The sequence below is a fragment of the Heterodontus francisci genome, chromosome 1 (genome assembly GCF_036365525.1).
Source record: "Heterodontus francisci isolate sHetFra1 chromosome 1, sHetFra1.hap1, whole genome shotgun sequence".
Taxonomy (NCBI): Eukaryota; Metazoa; Chordata; class Chondrichthyes; order Heterodontiformes; family Heterodontidae; genus Heterodontus; species Heterodontus francisci.
The window spans coordinates 266,831,249-266,856,962 of NC_090371.1; the positions used below are offsets into that span (position 1 = coordinate 266,831,249).

General features: G+C 43.9%; 1 protein-coding gene across 1 annotated transcript in view; it reads left to right on the plus strand.

The window, feature by feature from the left end:
* The window catches only part of LOC137376194 (janus kinase and microtubule-interacting protein 1-like), a 398,950-nt gene that overhangs the window by 170,455 nt on the left and 202,781 nt on the right, over window positions 1-25,714 (plus strand). The window contains exon 2 of the mRNA XM_068044290.1: window positions 3,802-4,042. Coding sequence (XP_067900391.1) covers window positions 3,914-4,042 — 129 coding nt within the window. The 5' untranslated portion in view covers window positions 3,802-3,913. The remainder of the gene's footprint in view (window positions 1-3,801; window positions 4,043-25,714) is intronic.

Below are 25,714 nucleotides of genomic sequence, written 5' to 3' on the forward strand. Positions count from 1 at the left end.
TTTGCATACTAAGAGATGCTGCTTGTGGAGACAAAGGACTATTCCCTGCTCCAATTACCCAAATGGATTTTGATCACCAGACATTGAAAATGTTAGGAAGCGCATTCCAGGGACTGCTAAGATAATACAATCCACAAACTTTGCAGGAGAGACTGTTCCAAATAAGGAGCTAGTCACATGACTAACCTACTGGGCAACCTGGGTTTTTTTGAATTGTGCCACACAGAAAGGGACAGAAGGCAGTCTTGCAACTGAAGCTGGAACAAGCAAACCTTTCTCCTGGCTGTGTCTCTCTCGCCTTCTCCCAAGCCACCAAACCAATGGAAGACACGTACACCTCAAGAGAGAAAAGACTCCGACATCGAAACATGTTGAAGCATGAACTGGACCCCACTGAATAGCAGAACTTATCGGCAACCAAAGACTCTACATCGAACTCAAAGGACAGTATATAAGTAACAGATATTGCCTCACACTTTTCCCTTTTATTCTTTCTACTTTTTCTGTCTCTATCTGCATGTGTGTTTATCACATATGCATGCTAGTGTGGTCGCGTCACATATTCGTAGTCATTAACCGGGTTAAAGTTTAAGATTAGTAAACTTCCACCTTTCTTGTTTAAATCTAAGAAAACCTGTCTGAATTGATTTCTTTGCCTTAAAATTGGAAAGCGGTGAACAAGGATTCACTGAAGGGGAGCTAAAACACGCTGTTTTTAAAAATTAAACCCTGTTATGGTTAAACCAGGCAAAGGCTGAGAGGGCACCCCTAGACCCCTTCTCACCTGGTTGTAACATCAGTGAAAAGAAAGTCACGAACCACAACTTCATGTGCTTTGGTTTTGGCTTGCAATCTCTTCAAATTGAAAACTTTGCTGTCTGTGCGATATCTAACGTGGATGCTGCTTTCGCTAACACCGAATGCTTCAGATAGCATGGCAGAACACATCATGCTGAGCAGAGTAGGAACCAACAAACAGGCCTGCTTGACTCCATTTGTGACTGGAAAGGTGTCAGGAGACTCTCCACCATCCAGAGCACGAGCAAGCATGTCGGTGTTTAATTGCCATAATGGTGAATTACTTGCTGTACCTGCATGCTAACTTTTTGTGTTTCATGTACGAGAACACCCATTTCCCTCTGTACTGCAGCATTCTGCAGTCTCTCTCTATTTAAATAATATTTTGCTTTTCTATTCTTCCTATCAATGTGGATAACCTCACATTTTTCCACATTGTACTCCATCTGCTAAATATTTGCCCACTCACTTATTTATATCCCTTTGCAGATGCTTTGTGTCCTCCTCACAACTTGCTTTCCCACATATCTTTGTTTCATCAGCAAATTTGGCTACAATATACTTGGTCCCTTCATCCAAGTCATTAATATAGATTGTAAATAATTGAGGCCACAGCAATGATCCCTGTGGCACCCCACTAGATACAGTTTGCCAACTTGAAAATGACCCATTTATCCCAACTCTTTGTTTTCTGTTAGTTAGCCAATCCTCCGTCCATGCTAATATTTTATCTCCAAAACCATGAGCTCTTACCTTGTGCAGTACATCTATTGGTTCCCCTTTATCCTCCCAGCTTGTTACATCCTCAAAGAACTCCAATAAATTAGTCAAACATGATTTCCCTTTCAAAAAACCATGTTGACTCTGCCTGATTGCGTTATGATTTTCTAAATGTCCTGCTACTACTTCCTTAATAATAGATTCAAACATTTTCCAATGACAGATGTTAAGCTAACTGGCCTGTAGTTTCCTGCTTTCTGCCTTCCTCCTTTCTTGAATAGGGGTGTTACATTTACAGTTTTCCAACCCATTGGGATCTTTCTAGAATCTAGGGAATTTCGAAAGATTACAACTAATTCATCCACTATCTCTGCAGCCATTTCTTTTAAGACCCTAGGATGCAGACCATTAGGTCCAGGAACCTGTTAGCCTTTAGTCCCATAAGTTTACCTAATACTTTTTCCCTAGCGATGGTGAGTGTTTTAAATTCCTCTCTCCCTCCCCCCCCCCCCCCGATTTTCTATTATTATTGGGATGCTTTTAGTATCTTCTACTGAGAAAACAGACACAAAATATTTGTTCAAAGTCTCTGCCATTTCCTTGTTTCCCATGATTAATTCCCCAATCTAATCCTTTAAGGGACCAACAATTACTTTCGCTGTTTTTTTCCTTTTTATATATTTGTAGAAGCTATTACACTCTTTTTAAAAATATTTTTTGCTAATTTATTCACATAATCTATTTTCTCCCCTTTTTAGTCATCCTTTGCTGGTTTCTAAATATTTCCCAAGCTTCTGGATCACTAATCTTCACAACATTGCATGCCTTTACTTTCAAGTTGATACCATTCTTAACTTCCTCAGTTATCCATGGATGGTTCATCCTTTTCATAGAGACTTTGTTTCTCAATGGAATATATCATTGTTGAACAGAATCTAGCTGCACATGGGTTGACTTATTTAACTTTACACTTAAAAAGCCCATAATAACCATTCTTTCAAATCAGTTGAATTACACAAAACAATAAGTGGCACATTGTAGAAACAAACTCGAGAAAGTATATATGGGGTTAAATGTGAATTCAAAAAACATATGGCTGCTTTCATAAAGCAAAATGAAGCCTGCACTGTGTGGCTTGGCATTTGATCAGAAGGCGACTCATGCTGAATATTTTAAAGGTTCTTTTCATGGCTTTGCTTCAGAAATTTGCCAGTCTCTGCATTCTTTAGCCATTTTTCATCTGTGTCAAGAGAGCTACTAATTGTACGGCTGTTTGCTTTACTGTAGAGCCATCCAATATAATATTAGTGGAATACTTTAATGGTGGCACTTTTTAATCCCATCTATCAATGTCCAATTTTTGTGTAACTGTACAGACTGTGTGTAAAAAGAAATCATTGACATTTGCACCTCACTCGACATCAGCTGAATGGGAAAATGAAAAGAACAAAAAGCCCACACAAGAAAGTGAAGTGACAGTGCAGCATTGAGAATCACACATTTATATTTCAGTTGTCAGGATATAGGAGGAAATATTTCATGTTGTTGCACAGGTTCAGGGCAGAGAGAAAGAGGTGGAGACCTATTAGATCAGGTGTTTGTTCCCATATTGATGCACTATGTCCCTATCAAGCATAATAGGTGCAAGCTCAGTGCGGTTATTTGAATGAGAGGAGGTGACTCATTTGACAGTCAGTGTACTTAAAGTTGCCAGCACAGGGGAACTTGTGTGTTCTAGGTAATGGAGAGGCTTTGGGCCATTAGGAGGTGAGCCACTTGCAACAGAATACCCAACCTTTAACCTGCTGTAATAGCAGGCCACAATTATGTGCTGGTCCAGTTGAGTTACTGGTCAACGGTGATGCCCCCAGGATATTGATGCTGGGGGACTTGGCAATGGTAATACTGTTGAGTGTCAGAGGGAAGTGTTCAGACTTTCATTGGTGATGGTAATTAGTGGTCACAAATTTTACTTTCCACTTATTCTGGATGTTGTCCAGGTCTTGCTGCATGTAGCCATGGATTCCTTTATTTTCCGAGGACTTGTGAATGGAGCTCAACATGTGGCAACAACAGCAAATATTTCCATTTCTGACCTAATGATGGAGGAAAGGTCATTGGTGTAGTGGCTGAAGATAGTTGAGTCTGTGAAGCTGCCTTGAGGAACGGCTGCGCCGATGCATTTGGGCTGAGTTGATGTGATGTACTTTATGTCATGATGTCCTGTTATGAATTACATGGTTGACTTTTCTTTCTACTTTGTTTTGCACATTTTCACTCCAGGGTCCAAAGGATGGAGCTGATGATGGGAGGATATTCCATAGGCTGTGAAACTTTGACAGTTAGGAATTATTGATTCCACCTTCACTGTGTACAGAAAAATTGCTGAACAAACATGTCAAAGAAAGGACGTGGAAAGGGTGAAAAGCCCGAGGCATTAATAGACTCATTGCAAGCTGCCAATGAGGAACTCCGGGCAAAACTGACTGATATTCAAATAGAACTTCAGCAGGAAAAAGGCAAGGTAGGTACAATGAACAATACTGAATAATATGAGAGGGCACATTATATTGCACACAACAGCATGCATAGACCAACTGCATAGTTGAAGAGGTTGAGAGGTTGAGATGATGCTGTGAGCTTTGAGAGCAGTTTATTAATATCACCTTAATTCTGCCAGACAAGTTATATTACTCTTTATAATATGTAGAGATTTAAGGAATCCTTGGTATTTTTATTGAGGTTAAGTTATAAATATTTGTAATTTCGAAAGTATAATTGTTCAAATCCAACTCACCCTTAGTGACCTCATTCATATCATGAGGGAGAACAAAAAAAAACTCTCCTGCTTGAAGCTGGAGGATGAGCACTATGCATGGTAGCTTGACAATTCCTTCTAGTAATGAGCTACCACGTTGGCCTAGGCAGGTTCAGTCCCCTCTCTCCATCTCAGGGCCATTTCCTAGATACCTGTTACCCAACAGTCAGCTCAAAGTAACAATAATGGAGATCCAGCTGCAGGTGGTCCTAGTTTTGAAGTGGACTAGGGGACAGGAAGCAGTAGGACTCTATCACAGACATTCTAATAGTACTGGTTGGAATGATGTAATGGGCACACAATTATGCCATCTACTTACAGGTGTGTGTGTGGAAATCAACTCTAAAGTGATTTCAGACACAGAACCAAGGGCAGATACATGTAAAAATATTCAAGCAAACTCAATCACTGAAACCTAAAGTGACGACCTTGCAATTTCCGATACCATTGTTACCTAGAACATAAAATGAAAGAACTGTTTTATAAATGCAAAGTGACCTTTCAATTCACTCACTTTCAGCTGGAATTGGATGGCTATCTACAACTTCAATATCCATTTCATATCAGTGTCCATTTGCTGTCTTGTTATTGCCAAGTAACAGCTAAATATGAATAAAAGTTGCATCTTGCCCAATGGTTTAGAGTAGTTCACTGGTGCAGCTTGCAGAGATCCAGGAGATAGAGGTGTGGGGATAATGTGGCATCTTCAGCAATGTTAATATCGAATTTGTAAGAAATAAAGCAAAGGTGCAGAATCTTCAGCCCTTTTACGTTGTTGTGGGATTTCATGGGGGAGGGGAGGTGTGTGCCTGCAACTACAACAGGTACAGATAAATCTTTGTGATGTAAACGAGTTGGGAGGAATGTTCCCTGCCAATCTACCTAGTTCTCCTTCAGGTTCTCTGGATGAGCTCCCAGACACAGGAAGACCAGGAGAAGCTGGTTGTATACCTTTACACCTGTCTCTCTTGGAGCGATCATTGTGAAGGGCAGGCAATAACGTACAGATGATCCAAAAAATGTATGGCTTAATTTTATTTTTGCAGATGCTCATTGGATCCTCAGGGCTGAAGGGTTTCTAACTGGTGTTTTTGGGCAACAGTTGGACAATCCTGCAGTCAGCGACCACCACAGTTTCTGCAAGTCTCTTGGGGCTCTCTGCATCGGACCCTGGGAGCAAATGTTGTCAGGAAACGGGCCTACGCTGGGGGCATATCAAGACAATGCAAATAATCTACATTTACAAATCAAATCAGGCATAGTGCACCATGGGTACATCGCATCTAATTTAGAGAGTGCAGATTATCAGGGCTGTGAGCTTTTAGGTGATTTTCTTTTGTTTCGTAAACCCTTGCTATACTAGGCATTTTATATCATTGTTCTGCTGATACGTTATTCAATTTAGTCATTTGGTCTGTTCTAAATTATCTCTTATTCTGCAAAAAATGGAGATTTCAGATGGGAAATATTTTTTAAAACTTGTAATGGCTTATAAGATTGAGTTAAAACTTCAGTCAGCAGAATTTTTATTGCATGATCTGTCACCAGGGGATGTGTGTGAGTAGACTAAAGCTGTTCAACTGGGTAATAATGAGAATTCCAGAATGCTGGGAGTTGTAATAAAATCACCCTATTGTCTTCAAAATTTACTAGACCTAAGGGACTGAAATGGCCTCCATTTGTCTAAATGAAATTTGACTTGAGAAGCAGCGAAGTAAGTTTAATGATTCAAATACAATTTTTTTTTGTATTACATTGTGAAAGGTTTGCGAACAATTGAAAATGAATTGTCAAACTTTGTTGGGAGTTTAGATCATATTGCATCAATGCACCATTAGTGTAAGATTTTGTTTGCAGGTACCAATGACATAAAGGGATATGGGGATAGTGTGGGAAAAAGGCATTGAAGTGGATGATCAGCCATGATCATTTTGAATGGCGGAGCAGACTCGATGGGCTGAATGACCTACTCCTTCTCCTATGCTCCTGTGTTCCTATGTATTCCTATGGTACAGGGACTTAAACTAAAGAGAGGTTATTTGTGTTATATCAAAACACGGGGCCTGAAGTTTTAATTCAGACCTGCTGGAAACCCACCAGAACTGCTGTGCAAAGGCCAGGTTTCACGAAAATGTGCGAGGTCGAATGATGATTTTTTTAATCCACCTGGATATTTAACAGACTGTGGAAACCTGAATATTAAACTGGTGGCAACGAATCACCCAAACCTTGCAAGCTTCAATCTCTGACTGCTGACTTTGAGCACCGAGGCATATTCCCTGCTGCAGACTGTAGTGTTCAGTGGTTTAATTGATCCATGTTTGGATTGTGTTAGTTTTTTTTACTGATCGATGCTCACTGTGCTTAATGGCTTAAGCCGGACAGGGAGTTACTGAGAGTAGAGAACTTCCTGGAAAGAACAGACTGAGACCCGCCACCCCCCTCCCCACCCAATGGAAATCTGCTGCATTGCTGTATCCTGGGGAACCACCAAATCAGCATCTACATCTTCAAACCGGAAGCCGCTGGACCACCAAAGGAAGTTACGCGACCACAGAATTCAGCCTGAAGCCAGCCAAGTCCATTGATTGTATACCCCTTTTATTTCTCTGGACTCTAATTCAACCAGTCTATCCTTCCCCACTCTGTAACCTATTTGTATGTGTGTGTCTCTGTGTGCGTGTGTGTGTGTACGTGTGTGTGAAAGTTGGAGCATATTTTATTATTTTTACTTAGATCGGTTTAAGTACAATAAAGTTAATCTCTTTCTTTGTTAAACTCGAGAAAACATGTCCGATTGGTTCTTTTTATAATCATGGGATGTAAACAGTAAAATGTTCACTGAATTGGCAAGTATATCCACTTCAAAAAGAAATAAACCTGTTGAGGTCAAACAAGGAGAGGGAAAAGAGGGGAGCCCTTCAACCCCTCCTCTCCTGATCGTAACATAGGAAATAGGGTAGACACCAGTTCCACCAAGATGCCACCCCATATTTTCAAGTTAACTATTTTCTGGTGTGTGAGGATGGGGTGGGGGTTGGGAGATGATGACAAATCTTCTGCTTGTTCTTTTCATTAGATCAGTGAGGTTTTAAGGTTTGGTTAGGAATTTTCAAAATTATGATGGGCAGAATGGCCTCCTTCTGTGCTATTATGACTTTATGAGAGGCTTTGATTAAGTCAATTAGGAAACACTATTTCCGCTAGTTGGTGAGTCAGTAGTTACAGGGCTTAAATTTAAAATAATCACCAAAAGAACAATATATAAAATATAAAACAGTTATAAACATATGCAATATGTAAAAAAGAACAATATAAGATGTGTACGGAAAAGCTACTTGGTGCTAACAAGGAACAGAGCGGGGTGAATGCGACTAATTGGATAGCTATTTCTAAGAGCCAGCACAGGCATGTTGAAAAATTCTGGGATTCTATTCTATGTTGAAAGATGAAGCAAAATTTTCAACTTGGACAGAGACATAAAATAGGCAGCAGCATATCAGCGGCACATAACACAACTCATGCAAACTTTCTGTTCCATTGACTTCCAATGGGCTGGGCTGTATAACAGGCAGCTGAGCCGCTAGAGCCTGCTTTACATGCCCCACTGAAAGTTTTTTTCATTGAATCTAGAAAATGGCTGCTTAGACAAAAAAGAGCTGCTGCTGCTTGTAGGAGCATTATTGAATGTGAGCCAGTAGCTGCAAGAGGGGGACAATTTTTAACTTGAACAGTGCAGATGGAGCTGGTAACGAATATCACAAATCTTCAAGAGAAATTTCAATATCAAGAAGATAGATTTTAATTGTGCCAAATCTCAGAGATGCAAAGTAAATCTGATTTGTTCAGCACACATACTAGGTCTGCTTTTTATGTGCATCACACAACTCTGTTGTCATCATTCTACTCCAGTTAGACTGAAGGTTTGGTAGGGTGGTGCACCTGGAAATAACATGTACTGGAGTAAAACTGACTAGGATAGTGAATCTTCATAATAGTCTGCAGCTATTGTGTCAGAATACTGACACAGTGATGGATAGGGGTAAAGCATGTTCACTTTCTTTTGACCTCACCTGTGATTTTTTATTTCCAAAATATACTTTATTCATAAAATTCTGTAAAAAATACATTACCAGTTTCAAACAGCACCAAGTCAAAAATTACAAAAAGTGCATAGGTGATCAGTTTCCTTCAATACAGTCATGAGTTGCCTCACAACCCTTGCATTTCATTTGTCATGCCATTAACATTTTTACATTTTACAGCAAATTAAATTTTTTTTTTCCCGATACAGTTCGAGGGGTTTCCCATGGATCCAGCCCCTCAGTTCAGCTTGGTGGGGGGACCTTACACTGTGGTCTTTCCCCATTGAGCCTTTGCTGCGGCTGCCCCAAGCTTTCGTGCGTCCCTCAGCACGTAGTCCTGGACCTTGGAATGTGCCAGTCTGCAACATTCGGTCGTGGACAACTCTTTGCGCTGGAAGACCAGCAAGTCTCGGGCAGACCAAAGGGCGTCTTTCACCAAATTGATAGTCCTCCAGCAGCAGTTGATGTTTGTCTCGGTGTGCGTCCCTGGGAACAGCCTGTAGAGCACAGACTCCTGTGTTACAGAGCTGCTTGGGATGAACCTCGACAAAAACCACTGCATCTCTTTCCACACCTGCTTTGCAAAGACACATTCCAGGAGGAGGTGGGCAACCGTCTCTTCCCCACCACAGCCACTGCGGGGGCATTGCGCGGAGGGGGCCAGACTTCGGGCGTGCATGAAGGATCTGACGGGGAGGGCCCTTCTCACCACCAGCCAAGCTACATCTTGGTGCTTGTTTGAAAGTTCTGGTGATGAGGCATTCCGCCAAATGACTTTGGCGGTCTGCTCGGGGAACCATCCGACAGGATCCACCGTCTCCTTTTCCCGTAGGGCCTTGAGGACATTCCGTGCAGACCACTGCCTGATAGATCGGTGGTCAAAGGTGTTTTCCCGCAGAAACTGCTCCACTAAGGATAGGTGGTACGGCATGGTCCAACTGCATGGAGTGTTCTGCGGCAATGTGACCAGGCCCATCCTTCGCAACACCGGGGACCGATAGAACCTCAGCACGTAGTGACACTTGGAGTTTGCGTAATGGAGGTCTACACACAGCTTGATGCAGCCGCACAGGAAGGTGGTCATCAGGATGAGGGCCACGTTGGGTACATTTTTCCCGCATTTATCCAGAGGTTTGAACAACAGAGATAGAAAAGGATATCAGCCAGAAGTTTGCAGATGACACAAAACTCAGAAATTTAGTAAACAACGGGGAGGCTAATAATAGATTTCAAGAGAACATGGACAGATGAAATGAGAAAACACATGACAGATGTAAATTAATGCCAAGAAGTGTAGAGCGATACATTTTGGTAAGAAGTATGAGGAAAGGCAATATAAACTAAATGGTGCAATTTTAAAGGAGTATAGGAATAGAGACTTGGGGGTGTAAGTACACAATTCTCCGAAGGTGGCAGGAAAAATTGAGAAGGCCATGTTAGAAAAGAGCATGTGGAATCATTGGCTTTATTAATAGAGGCATAGGCCTCAATTTTCAGGTCCTGCTGGGGATGGGAATGAAGATGGAGGGAAAAGTACCGGCTGACAATTTGGTTTCCTGATGCACCAGCGAATTTCACCAGGGTGGGGAGAGGACGGACTTGATCCATTAAAAAAGCCAATTAACATTGTTGAAGAGCTGATTGAGAGCTCATTAAGGAGCACGTTCTGATTTTGATGGGGTGCATGGGTTGCACGCACAGTCTGGGGCAGACCAGCTGAATGGAAGCAGATACACAGAGGAGAACCAGTCTTGGCCACCCCAGGGAATTAGTTGGGCCTCACGCAACAATTAACATTGCAGGGGGGACTCCGCCATTGGCACACAGGTGCCATCAAGTCAGAAATACTCAGCAGATCTGGCAGCATCTGTGGAGAGAGAAGCAGAGTTAACGTTTCAGGTCAGTGACCCTTCTTCAGACCAGTTCTGGTGAAGGGTCACTGACCTGAAACGTTAACTCTTCTCTCTCCACAGATGCTGCCAGACCTGTTGTGTATTTCCAGCATTTCTTGTTTTTATTTCAGATTTCCAGCATCTGCAGTATTTTGCTTTTATTTTATGCCATCAAGTCAGCGCAGGTTGTAGGGAGAGTGATCAGTAAGTCCTCGGGCATTGCAGGGGTCATCACCCTCCTGGAATCGCGGGGGCATAAAAGGAGGGGGGCAAGGCTGTCAAAAACAATTGAGGGGCCAGCTGAACACAAGGAATACAGTAGCTGGCAATGAGGGCATGACTCTCAGAGTTTGGTGATGAGGAGCAACAGCCTTGCATCAGGAAGGTAGAGGAGAGGGACGAGGGGCAGGAAGGACATGGAGGCCATACCCTCAACACAGGATCTACCGGCGAAGAAACAGCTACCTTGAGATGACCGAGAATGAATTAAAAAAACCATTTTTATGCAGCGAGTTGTTGTGATCTGGAGTGCATTGCCTGAAAGCGCGGTGGAAGCAGTTTCGATAGTAACATCCAAAAGTGAATTGGGTAAATACTTGAAGGAAAAAAATTACAGCACTAAGGTGTAAGTGTGGGGGAATGGGTTCAATTGGGTAGCTCTACCAAATAGCCACACTAGCAAGATGGGCAGAATGGCCTCCTTTTGTGTTGTATCATTCTATGATTCAATAATTTTAACTGTTGTGATCTTTTTGTTTATGGCACAAGGGGTGCCAAACAGTTTGCTTGTTTCATTTCTTAACTTCCTTCCATAATTAGTATGGTGCAGGCAGGTTCAATCAAGGCATTCCAAAAGGGAATTAGACTGTTTACTGAAAAGGAAGAATGTGCAGGATTACGGGGAGAAGGCAGGGAATGGCACTAGATGAATTGCTCATTCGGAGCAGTGCAGACATGGTGGGCCAAATGGCCTCCTTCTGTGCTATAATAATTCTGTGATTCCATGATTCTGATTATCAAGCAGAATCTCCCTCTAACACATCTCTTGGTTGGTGATTGCAGAAAGGTAGTCTGAGAGTTTTTCCTGAAGAATACACATAATGCAACAGCAGCAAAGGGAGAAAATAGTCATGAAAGTGATTATTTCAATTTTTTGTTCCTTTGATCTTTGCATTTTCCTGGCTACATGAATGCACAGAAAACCTTCTCCTTGGCTTCTGCCAACACTGGTTAAAATTGCCTGTTACATGGTACATTAGAATTGACCAGGACATTGCACTCTCCCACTTTATATTGGATCTCTCACATAGGACATTGTATCCAGGTTCACAGTGAGGAGAACTGGAAAAGGATTGTGCAGAAAGCTGATAGAAAGCTACATTATACCAGGTCATAATAATTTCAATTGGTTTAATTGCTTAAAAAGGCATATTTAAGACACGTTGTGGGATCTGAATAAAGAGAGCTTTTCTCTGAACCTTGTTTGTCTTGTATCTTATCTGGGAGTACCTGATGCTTGTGGTTACAGAAATAGAGGTGTTCTTTTCCTCAGGGTTGATGTTTTTTATTTTACTGAGCACTTCGATCTATACTTTCACCTTGAAAGAATGCAGTGATTGTAGAAAGATACTGGAAAAAAGGAACCAATGGAGACATATCTAGACAACACCAAGGCTGGTTTCTTGTAGTTAAAATACAAAGCAGGATGGTTACTGAATCTACAGCAGTCCAAATTGTGTAAATAAATGTCACCTGGTACAATGTTGATCACTTTGGGCTCCCTTTTGCATTCTGTGTTCTCTGCAGCAAATCATGTATGTTCTGCCTGGGCCACTCAGCTCCAGATCTCATTATAGCCTTGGTCCACACATGAACAGAACAGCTGAATTCCCAGAAAAGAGGTGAGAGTGACTGCTCTTGGCATCAAGGCAGCATTTGACCAAGTGTGGCATCAAGGAACCCTAGCAAAACTGAAGTCAATGGATTCAGGAGGAAATTTTTCCACTGGCTGGTGTCACCGAGTCACTTATGGCATAGAAGAAAGCCATTCGGCCCATCGAGTCCAGGCCAGCTCTCTGCGGAGCAATCCAGTCAGTCCCACTCCCCCGCTCGATCCCTGTAGCCCTGCAAGTTTATTGCCCATCCAATTTCCATAGCTATCACAAATGAAGATAGTTGGGGTTATTGGAGGCCAATCATCTCAGCTCCAGAATATTGCTGTAGGGTAGTGTCCTAGGCCCAACCATCTTCAGCTGCTTCATCAGTGACCTTCTCAATCATAAGGTCACATGTGTGAATGTTCGCTGATGATTGTACAGCATTCAGTGCCATTCACCATTCACAATTCCTCAGATAATAAAATGGCCCATGCTGCATGCAGGAAGACCTGGACAACATTCAGGCCTGGGCTGATAAGTGGCAAGTAACATTCGTGCCAGGCAATGACCTTCTCCAACAAGAGAGCATTTAATCACCTCTCCTTGACATTCAATGGAATTGCCATCACTGAATACCCCACTATCCATGTCCTGGGGGTCACCATTGACTAGAAACTTAATTGGACCAGCCACATGAATACTCTGGCTACAAGAGCAGGTCAGAGGCTTGGAATTCTGCAGCGAGTGATTCATTGCTTGTCTCCCCAAAGCCTGTTCACCATCTACAAGGCACAAGTTAGCAATGTGATGGAATACTCTCCACATGCCTGGGTGAGTGCAGCTTCAACAACACTCAAGAGCTCAACACCTGTCCAGGACAAAGCAGCCCGCTTGATCGGCACCCACTCCACCACTGGTGCACTGTGGCTGCAGTCTGTACCATCTAAAAGATGCACTGCAGCAATTCACCAAGGCTTCTTCAACAGCGCCTCCCAACCCACGACCTCTGCCACCTGGAAGAAAAAGGGCAGGAGGCGCATGCAAATTCCTCTCCAAGTCACACACCTTCCTGCCGTTTCTTGATATTATGTGGAGTGAATTGAATTGGCTGAAGACTGGCATCTGTTGTGCTGGGGACCTCAGGAGGAGGCCAAGATGGATCATCCACTCGGCACTTCTGGCTGAAGGTAATTACAAATGCTTCAGCCTCGTCTTTTGCACTGATGTGCTGGGCTCCCCCATCATTGAGGATGGGGATTTTTATGGAGCGTCCTCCTCCTGTTAGTTGTTTAATTGTCCACCACCATTGACGACTGGATGTGGCAGGACTGCAGATGGATATTGAAGTTTCCCACCCAGAGTACATTCTATTCCCTTGCTACCCTCAGTGCTTCTTCCAAAAGAACACAAGAACCAGGAGAAGGAGTAGATCACATGGTCCATCAAGTCTGCTCCACCATTCAAAGCGATCATGGCTGATCTTAGGATTCAACTCCACTTTCCTGCCCGCTCGTCAAAAATCTGAGACCAAAAATCTGTCTATCCCAGCCTTAGCTGTATCAACGTTGGAGCATCTACAACCCTCTGCGGTAGAGAATTCCAAAGAATCATAACCTTTGAGTGAAGTAATTTCTCCTCATCGCAGTCCTAAATGATCGGCCCCTTATCCTGAGACTGCATTTCCGTGTTTTAGATTCCCCGACCAGCGGAAATAATCTCTGTGTCTACCCTATCCAACCTCTTTAGAATCTTATCTGATGCAATGAGATCATCCCTCATTCTTTTAAACCTCAGGGAATACAGCATCCGCAGTATTTTGCTTTTATTTTATTAACTTTCTGTGTTCCTTATTCAAGCACACCCAAATCTGTTTGAACATCGACACTTACAAGTTTCGCATCTTTTGAAAAATATTCTGCTTTTCTATTCTAACGACCAAAGTGAATAACTTCACACTTCCCTACATTATACTCCATCTGCCATCATGTTTCCCACTCACTTAACCTATCTATATCTTTTTGCAGCCTCTCTGTGTCCTTCCCAGCTTACCTTTCCAACTACCTTTGTATCATCAGCAGACTTAGATACATTACTCGCTGTCTCTTCATCTAACTCATTAATATAGATTCTAAATAGCTGAGGCCCCGGCACTGATCCTTGCGGCACTCCACTATTCACTGCCTGCCAACTTGAAAATGCCCCATTTATGCCCACTCATTGTGTCCTGTCCGTTAACCATCTATCCGTGCGAATATATTGCCCCAACCCCATGAGCCCTTATCCTGCCTATTAACCTTTTTTGTGGCACCTTATCGAATATCTTTTGGAAATTCAGGTATGCTACATCAACTGGTTCCCTTTTATCTACCCTACTAGTTACATCCTTAAAAAACTCTAATAAGTTTGTCAAACAGGATTTCCCTTTAGTAAAACTATGTTGACTTGTGCTAATCACACTGTGCTTTTCTAAGTGCATTGTTAAGACTTAATAATAGATTCCAGCATTTTCCCAATGACTGATGTTAGCTTCTTGGCCTTAGTTCCCTGTTTTCTCTCTTCCTCCTTTCTTGAAAAACAGTGTAACATTTGCCAGCTTCCAATCTGCTGGGACTGTTCCCAAATCTAAGGAATTTTGGAAAATCATAGCTAGTGCATCCACTATCTCTGCAGCTATCTCTTTTGTATGCCATCAGGTCCTGGAGATTTGTCAGATTTTACTCCCTTAAGTTTCTCCAATACTTTTTCTCTGCTGATATGAATTTCCTTAACTTCCTCGCTCTTTTTAGCCCCTAATTTACTGCCGATTTCTGATATGGAACTTGTGTCTTGTACTGTGAAGACAGACACAAATACTTGTTCAGTGCCTCTGCCATTTCCTCATTCCCTATGATAATTTCTCCGTCTCTGCTTCTAAGGGACCACCGTTTACTTTAGCTACTCTCTTCCTTTTGGTATACCTATAAAAGCTCTTACAATCTGTTTTTATATTACTGGCTAGTGGTGTTCAACATGGAGGAGTACTGATTCATCAGCTGAGGGTGGGGGGGCAGTTGGTGGTAATCAGCAGGAGATTTCTGTGCCCATGTTTGACCTGATGCCGTGAGACTTCATGGGTTCCGGAGTCAATGTTGAGGAATTCCAGGGCAGCTCCTTCCCAACAGTATACCACTGTGCTGCCACCTTGGTGGGACAGGACATACCCAGGGATGGTGATGGTGGTGTCTGGGACATTGCCTGTAAGGTATGATTCTGTGAGTTTGACTATGTCAGGCTGTTGCTTGACTAGTCTGTGGGACAGATGTCTCAATTTTGACACAAATCCCCAGACCTTGAAGGTCGATCCCAGTGGAGCCATCATCCACCCTCCCTCCAGCTTCGCTATCGGGGGAAGTCGAGGCTTCTTGATCTACGCTGGGCAGCCCAGAGTTTGCCGCACCTGTGGCAAGTCTGGTCACATGGCGGCCAACTGCAGCACGGTTGTTTGCAAGAACTGCAAGGAGGAAGGCCATCAGACCAAGGACTGTAAGCAGACTAAGTGTTGCAACTTGTGCGGTGCGGCAGGCCATCTCTACAAAACCTGCCCCAAACGCTGCCTCAGTTATGCTCAGGCGGCAAGGTCCAAGGAAAGGCCGGGAGAAAGTTCGACGAAGGCGTCCGGTGTTCGAAAGACCAGCAACCTTCTCCGCAGTGAGGAACTTCAACCTGAGAAGGAGAAGGAAGGGGAGGCAGCTGAAACCAGCAACCCAGCACCTACCCTGCATCCGGAAACCCCTCCTCCACAGACAGAATCAATGGAGGAGGAGGCAGCAGATGGACAAACAGGTCAGTGGCAAGTGGTCCAGAGGAAAACCACAAAGAAAAAACATCCAAAAGCGGAACAGGCCACCACCCAAACCAGTGGCAAGAGGAGGCTACCTTCTGAAACAGACTGCAACAACTCCTCTTCACTGGACGGGGGAATGCTGGAACGACAGCCCCTTCAAAAGAGGCGGCAGAACTCCAAGGAGATGGAAGATAAAGCATCCCAGCCCCCGGGCACTGGAAGCTGTGATGGGCCCGGTGTGCCCCAACCCCAAAGCGCCACACGTAACGACGTGGCCAACGCGTCTCAGCTCCGGGAAGCCGGGAGCAGTGATGTTTTCGAGGAGGAACAGATGGAAGCAGCAGAGGATAACCCAATCTTTGCTGCCTACAAGACCCCCCCGATGTCACCCCAGCGGAAAAACCCCTGCATGAAAAACCAGGAGGCGTTTCTGAGCCCAACTATTGTGAAACAGCTTGCTCACACGATGGGTATGCAGGAACATCCCGAAGGACTGGGACTAGCAAGGACAAATGGTATGGGAAGCAACAACTAACTTTAAAAAAATGGGTGGAAAGATTGCTTCCATTAATGTGCGTAGCATTAAATCTACTACGCGATGTGTTTCAACCTTGGATTACCTCGCCAAGGTCAAAGCTGACCTACTGTTTCTGCAGGAGTGTGGAATACCACACCTCAGCACCTACAGGCAGTGGTCGCGATGGTGGTCCCACGGGCCATCGGTCTGGTCGGGGGGAAATGACTGCCGTTCCTCCGGCCTGGGTATTCTGCTGCGGGGAGGTAACTTCACCATCTCCGAAGTTAAGGAGGTGGTGGGCGGTCGCCTCCTCGTAGCAGACGTAATGTACAACAATGCTCTGCTCCGGTTGATCAACATATACGCCCCGGTACAACGCAGTGAGCGGCTGACCGTCTTCCAGCAGCTCCCACTGCTGCTGGCGACGTCCAGGCCGGTCATCCTAGGCGGTGACTTCAACTGCATCATCGATGCGGCTGGACGATCTGGCAGTGATGACAGCAAACTGGACGCTACGTCCAAATTCCTAATAGAAACAGTTAAAGATGCCAAACTGCACGACGTCTTCAGCAAACCTGTGGACGGAGCGCAGCGCAGATACACATGGTCAAGATCGGACGGGTCTGCCCGTTCCAGGATTGACTTCCTGTTTGTGTCCCGTGCTGTCACGGTCGGATCCACCGACGTCAAGCCGGTATTCTTCTCCGACCACTGCCTCTTACTGGCCGACTGACACTTACAGGACGACCAGCGGGTTGGCAGAGGGACGTGGAAGCTCAATGCTACACTGCTGACCCCAGAGAACGTTGAGGAACTCAAAAGGGATTACAAAGGTTGGAGGACCGTGAAACCCCTCTTTGAGTCTCCAGTTCACTGGTGGGAAGCGATTAAGGAGAACATCAAGAGGTTCTTCATCCACAAAGGTGTTCAGAGGGCGAGAGAGAGACAGAGGGAAATGTCCCGACTCCAGAAAAGTATGCAAAATCTGCTCCGGTTGCAGTGAATGGGGGTCGAGGTCAAGGAGGACCTCCAAGAGGTGAAGAGCCAGCAGGCCACGCTCTTTGCCAAGGAGGCCTCCAAGATCATCTTCCGGTCCAGAGTCCGCTCCATCGAGCAGGATGAGACGTGCTCGCGTTACTTCTTCCAAAAGGTACACACAGAGAGCTCTGTTATCAGCAGCCTGAAGGAAGAAGATGGCTCGGTAACGTCTTCGCAGTCCGACATACTAAGGATCAGCAAATCCTTTTATGCTGGGCTGTATGACGCGAAGCCCACAGACAGCAGAGCCTCACAGTCCTTCCTGTCATCTATCACAGAGGCCTTAGATGACAGCAGGAGGGGGAGACTGGACCAGCCGCTAACTCTGGACGAGCTGACAAAGGCCGTTGAGTCCTTCGAGACGAGTAAAACTCCCGGAAGCGACGGCTTACCGGTCGAGTTGTACTCGGCCCTGTGGGACTGGGTCAGCCCGGTCCTGCTGGAAGTATACGAGAGTATGCTCCTGGCCGGCAGCATGTCAGAATCCATGAGGAAAGGCATCATCACCCTCATTTACAAGCGGAAGGGGGAGAGGGCAGAAATCAGAAATTGGCGGCCCATCTCACTGCTTAATGTTGACTACAAGATTCTGTCCAAAGTCATAGTCAGTCGAGTCAAGTCTGCTCTGGAGTTGGTGATCCACCCGGATCAGACCTGTACTGTACCCGGCAGGAAGATCTCTGATAGTCTCGCGCTACTCAGGGATACGATTGCCTACGTACGGGACAGGAGGGTGGACACCTGCCTCATCAGCCTGGACCAGGAGAAGGCTTTTGACAGGATATCGCACACCTACATGATGGATGTGCTTTCCAAAATGGGGTTTGGGGAGGGAATCTGCAATTGGATCCAACTGCTCTACACTGTGTGCATTGAATGTCCCTCATTATAAGGCTGTGTTGTGGAACAATGACAGATGGTAGCTGGATGGTAACAGTTCACAGTCTGTTACACCCAGTTAAGGTGACTGTGACCTCTGGCATAGTCTTGAAGTTCAGCATTAATGCAGTGACAGCAGCACTGCGATGAATTCAATGTATGACTCTTGTCAAGCTGTCTGAATAATTGGTTTGTGCCCTAGAAGACCCACTGTGATGTCTGCTGATAACATGTTTATATAGACATTTCCAAATAAAAATTAAAACGGTGTGAAATATTCACAGTGCTGAATGTGGCACAGATGGTCAAAGAAGGCTGAAGTGTGTTATCCAAAGGTCAATTACAGGACAGCAATTTAAACTTTGATATTTCAGTTTCCCTCCTATTTGTTTACTTTCGTATGAAATGAATTGACTTTGCATGTGATGGATCGCAAATATTTTTCTTCACTGTCCTAATGCACCTTCATTTACTATTTAAAATGTATTTTGAGTCAAAATTCCGATAAACAAAAGACATCGGTCTGGATTTTCCCTGTGGGCTTTTGAATGCTGCCATCAGGCTCAAACGAGGGTCAGAAGCCTGCACAGTGTGGGAAACAGTCACTCAATGTGACTTCCCTGGAGCAGCCAATTAATGGCCACAGGGTACTCTCGCCATCTAATTAAGGATGGTTGGGGGGCTCTCAAAATTGGAGGGCCAATCAGAGGCCTCCCAGCTTGAAAGCAGCAGTAGGATGCCATGGCAGATAAGAGAGGGAGAGGCCACTTCAAACTGGAGGTGCCCTCTCTCCGACTTGTTAAAATCTGAAATAAAAAAAATGGTCTTTGCAGCTGGGCCCCCATTATGGTGGGGGACCCTCTCTACAGGGCGGACTGCGGCTGCTGCTGCACTGAGGTAGGCAGGGAGGCCCTCTAAGCCTGCTCGGAGTGCTGGCTCCTTGCTCTGCCGCCATGAGGCCGCCTCCCAGCAGCTAAACGATCCCCTGCTGCCTCCGGGAATCCAGTCTGCCTCCTTCAATTGGCCTTAAGTGACCATTAACTGACTTAATTGGCTACCTGCCACGTGCAGGTGGGTAGCCCAGTGCTCCCACATCCCGCCTCTATGGGTGGAAGGGCATTCTTAGTGGATCTTTGACCAATTTTGTGGAAAAAAACAATCGACTCTCAGTTGAATCACCTACCATGGCAACACAGTCTCCTATTGGTAGGAAAATAAGACATCCAATCAGAATTGAGAAAACTTAATTCCACAGAATTCTCCATGTTGGCTTGACAATTAGTTGTAGAATGATTTGCAAATTGAAAAGGAAGTGTTATTTCTAGGTGCAAACGGAAAAATGCTTATTGATGTATTTATTGCAAAAATTACATTCAATAAATATATCAAGTCACTTGGATACCTGAAAACTGTCCAACGCACATCTATTACTAGACAGCGAGGAGAGCGGAGAATGCTTTTATTAAAAGAAGACCTAGTGGACCACATACAAAGTACCAAAGGAGAAACTGTGTATGGGGGAGAACAAAGGGTGGCCAAGATATTCAGCCTTGTGGATCAGAGACGCAACACCTTCCTGGACTTCAATCATTCTGGTGAGTATTGTATTATTTTATGAGTCCATATTCCACTCATACATTCTTTTTTAACTAAAACTACAGAAAGTGCATTACAGTAATATTTCTGCAAGCCATTCATGGCACATGTAAATTTATTTGATCCATAATAGCTTGTTTTTACACTGTCAGCTTTGAATGTTTGCTGATTCTTGTTTATATGTTTGTACATTTTATGTGAGGCTTCAACATAACTGAAGCAAGATGTTGTCCTTATATTTCCACAGGTTGTCCTTCCATGTCCTAGTCCTTAAGCTTGGAACAGTAGTAAGTGGTCATAAAAGTAATCACAGTCTTGGAAGAGGAGGAGGAAGGACAAATTCCAGACTGAGGAAGGCTTGGAACATAGAGTTGTAACAAAGGCCGTGGGGAGGAATGATAGATTTTAAAATCTATAGTTTGGCAACATTTAATGTGGAGATATCCTCCACAAGCCCAGTCCAACTAAGAGAAACAGATCATATTCCACTATAAACCAAATCACCAGGAAAGGCTGAACATAATCTGATCTGTCAGATGCTAAAGGCACTTGCAGGCACTGTGTGTTCTCAGTATCATAGGACCTGCTTCTCTGCATCATCATCTCAAACAATATGATGCACAGTTGTGAAAACACTGAGAGCCAAATGACAGTCATCCTATTTGATTCAGGACATCACCATTCAGGCCTCAGTGGACTCAGCTGCTGGCCATTTTAAGAGGCATGATTTCATGATTGTTAGAACTACATCAGGTGGCAATGTGGCTGATGTGCCACCTCAATCTGAGGCTGAACCTGTGGATTGTTACATATATCAAACAATTTTCCCAGAGCTTCTTGACCTCCAACATAAGGTCAGAAATGGGGATGTTCACTGATGATTGCACTGTGTTCAGTACCATTCACAACTCCTAATACTGAAGCAGTCTGTGCCCACATGCAGTAAGACTTGGACAACATTCAGGCTTGGGCTGATAAGTGGCAAGTATCATTCGTGCCACACAAGTGCCAAGCAATGACCATCTCCATCTCCAACTATCTCCCCTTGACATTCAATGGCATTACCATCACTGAAAGCCCACCATCAACATCCTGGGGGTTATCATTGGCTAGAAACTTAACTGGACCAGCCATAAAAATACGATGGCTGCAACAGCAGGTCAGAGGCTGGGAATTCTGTGGCGAGTAACTCATCTCCTGACTCCCCAAAACCTGTCCAGCATCTACAAGGCACAAGTTAGGAGTGTGATGGAATATTCTCCACTTGCCTGGGCAAGTGCAGCTCCAACACTCAAGAAGCTTGACACCATCCAGGACAAAGCAGCTCGCTTGATCGACACTCCATCCACCACCTTAAGCATTCACTCCCTCTACCACCAGCGCACAGTGGCAGCAGTGTGTACCATCTACAAGATGTACTGCAGGATCTCCTCAAATCTCCTTCCACAGCATCTTCCAAACCCGTGACCTCTACCACCTAGAAGAACAAGGACAGCAGATGCATTGGAAGACCAACACCTGCAAGTTCTCCTCCAAGCCACTCACCATTCTGACTTGGAACTATACTGCTATTTCTTCAGTGTCGCTGGGTCAAAATCCTGGAACTCCCTCCCTAACTGCAACTGTGGGTGTACCTACACCACATGGACTGCAGCAGTTCAAGAAGGCAACTCACCACCACCTTCTCAAGGACAATTAGAGATGGGCAGTAATATCAGGACTTGCCAGCACTGCTCACATTCCATGAATGAATTTTTTAAAAAAGTATTCATTAATTATCAAGATTTTGGTGCTTAATATTTAATTGTAAAGTGGTCATATAGTCAACCATATGGTTAAAAGTCATGTAGTGAATGTGATTGGTAATTTAAATATTTTTTGTGCTTAGCATAATGATTTTCTATATTGCTTGGAATGAAATGTTTTTATTGATCATGTTTTCCTTTTGTAATTTTCACTGCATATTTCATACAAAACTTGAATGGGAACACCACTCCTGTGAGGGTAGTTTCAGTAATGATCTGTACCATGTAGCCTCTTATCTCATGGATCTTGTTTTCATTTGCATATTAATGTAGCATTCAGTTTAGATTTTATTATTCCACTATTATATTTAATTATTTGTCACAACCACAAATTTTCACCTCTCCAAAGCTACTCTTTCCACAATGCAATAATAATGGCAATATTAATGTTATAAAATTTAGCCATCAGTAGTGTATATAAGATTTAGACCTGATTTTAACCCAGCCTGGCCTGGATGAACAGAGTGTAGAAGGGTGGTTAAAATCATGTTTGGGGACTTGCGCTGCATTTCTGATGCATTCACACCTTCAGCCGTTTTAATGGCTAGAATTCTGGCAACATAGAGGCTACCTGCCAAAGCTAGGCGGAGGCTTAATTAAAATTTGAAAGTCACATCCCGATGAATTCATCGGCACCACAGCGCAGTTTGAATTTCAAATAGTGGGCGGCCAGCATGGTCAGGAGAGGCAAAGTTAAATTAATTGTCATTTTTTTTTATTGGAAGGATTCATTGAGGGCCAGGAGGAGCAGGAGACCCTGCAAGGAATCCATAGGTTTCCTCTGCAACCATCTTACCTCTCCCTCCCCCAGCTGGCATTAGCTCTACAACCTATCCTCTTCCACCACCTGCCTTATGCTTGGGTTGCCAGCAGCATCCAGTTCCAGTCCAAATTCTGGCTAGCTTTGAGTGGGAGAAAGATCTCATGGGGGGGGATTTTATGTAGGCGACGGGGGCTTCGGCCAATCAGAGGCTGGCAGGTCTTTTGCTGAGCAACGCCACTGCAGAGGCGGTGACTCCTGCCGGTATTGTACCCACTGGTAGCCATGGACCACTGAAGGACCCAGGCCATAGGTGATTCTTAGCGGAAGGTTTTCACGGTATGGGGGTTGCAGGGGAGGGGATTGTTGGGGGTCGACAGCAAGGGCAGGGCGTTTGGCTCTCAACAGGCCCCACCTTCCTGATGCTGGGTCCCTCGATCAGGTATTAGGTGCCTTTTAACGAGGACCCCACCTGGAGTTGGCAAGCAACCCACACAGTTTTGCTTGCTGTTCTCCCTGTGTGGCGAAAGGTCCGTCTGCCGCTGGGCTAATACTGAGGAAGGCAGGATGAGGCCTTTAATTGGGCATTAATTTCCCACTTAAGGGCCTTAACTGGCGGTGGGGCGCGAAGGCTGGCCACATACCTACCCGCCATGGACATGATTGAGGTGGAGGCAGGAAGGTGCTGGGGACCCTCCCTGCCTCCATCCTGCCCGATTAAATGCTCTCTCTGCCTCCAAGCCTGCCGCAGACCATTTGTCTAATCAGTCGATGCCAGTGTTTATGCACAAATGGAGCCTCCTCCCATCCCTCCTCATCTAACTCTATCTGTATAACCCTCTATTCCTTTCTCCCCATATGCTTAACTAGCTTCCCCTTAAGTGCAGACATCCAACTGCCCTACCCCACCCAACTCCCCATCCCGCCACCTGCACCAAACCCGTCCAGCCATCAGATTTTGTAAATTTGCAGTGAAGATAAGTTTAAGGCTATGTTTTGGGGAGAGATTGTGTGGCTATTAAACCTGGTCTGAGTAGTTATAAATGTGGTCCATGGCTATTCTTAACATTTAAGCTTGGGCAATGTGTGTCACTGGGCAATTTGGCCATGACACCCTACATGCACTTCAGCAGAGGGAGTTGGATAACAGTCAGGGTCTCAAAATCCTGCTCAACTGTTTCCCTCGCTAGCCCTCGGATGCTGAGAGCTGTTCTCATCTCAGGTGAGGTCAGCTAACTCAAAACAACCAATCAGACCTGGGGCAGTTGTGGTCTTGTCTGGTCTCTGCTAAACCAAAACTGTTTTAACTCACTGAGTCAATGGGACGGTGAGGGTGAGGAAAAGAAGTCGTGAGATCATTTTAAACTATATTTGTAATTGTACTGTACACATACAGTCTACACAATTCAGAATTACTTAATTTGAATTAATTATTGATTCGCTTTTTCGGTATGAGATGCATCCTGTGTTTGTTCGTTTAAATTGCTTCATTTGAATCACTGGGTAATTCAAGTGTTTTCATGCAGAAATCAACTATGAATGAACAGGAATGAACTGTCTCTAATTTTATGTTGTCTCATGGCAATAGATCAGTTTTACTGGTTGTCATTAGAAACCCTTAAGTACCAGGTATATATTTTCTACCTACAGGATTGAAAGACCAAATTTCAGAATTCCACTTCAACCTTCTCATTCTTAGCAATCAATCCAACTGTTGAATAAGCAGTAAAGCTTTTTGTTTAAAAAAACATAATTAATTGCAGAAGAGTTGATAGCTTTGACCATATTGAAGTTCATACTGTGGCTTATCAGAGGTTAACCCTTTGAAAAGTCAACTTCTTTAACTTCAACCTTCACTCATTAGGACCTAGGCGGCCACTGCAAGGGTTAATTGATGGGTGTTCACCAAGTAAAATTTCTGAGATCAACACAATTCATATAAGGCTGTTTGGGGGTAATTTTAACCCCCCAAAATGGGTGGGTTTTGGTTGGTTGCAAGATAAAATGCAAAAATATTTCAAACCCAAACCCAACCTGCCTCAAACCCACCCACTTCCAATTTTAACGGAGGTCACACTCAGGAAACTGGTCACCCAGTAAAATATATCTTCAGTTTATAAGATATAACATTTGTTGTGCTCTTTTTACACCACAAATTCAGAAATTGGAAAGGCAGCAAAGAAACAGACCACTGCAAGAGTAATAAGACACTATTAAAAGCAAATATGGTGGTATGCATGATAGGTACAATTGAATTTGAGCCAGTAATCCATCTTTGGGATTCAAATGAATATTACTTGTTCTTATAATGTTATTTGAATCTTGTGATTGCATTGTTGCTTTAAAATATCTATTTGCTTTCAACCTGAGTGGATTGTAGATTTTATTGAGATCACTATTTCAGCTCCAGTTTGAAAGATGCAGATTGACTTTAATGGGCGTGGAACTTTCATTCAGTCCCATTCTGTCTCAGTTAGATTTTGAATTGGTCACAGTATCAACGAAATAAATCTTTTTCTGTAGGGAATAGCAGACTTTCACAAACTGTTCAAAGCACAGCACCTTAGCTGGCTGACCAAGTGCCTGCCTTCTTGACCATCCCATCTTTTTTAGTCAAGAGTGACAGCATGGATGTGAGGTTGGGTGATGGGGAATTGAAGAGATTGCACTCAAAACACATATAATTAGGGTAGGTTATGAACTGAACTGACTGCACTGTATTTCATGAAGCGTCCATCTGATATGAATTTATTAATGGCAAGGACAATTACTGTCTCTGCTGCTGCTGTCGGAAGGTGATTTAAATTAAATGACTTTGGCAATTAAATGACTGAGTTTGAAGCTATTTATCATCTAATTTTCTGTATGAGCAGCAATGATTTAGAAGGACTAAGTGTTCTATAACTGTGCCCAATATATGGACCATTTAAAAGTTGATGTTTTGCTAGAATGTGTGCTTGATTTTGGTTGGTTGGTGATTTTATTTTTGGTTTTGGATGTAGTTTTAAAGAATGTGAATGCCCTGAATTGTGTTCTCATCAGAGGTCAACTGGAAGTAAAATATATAATGCAGGAACTTTTATAAATTACTCAATGTATGATACAA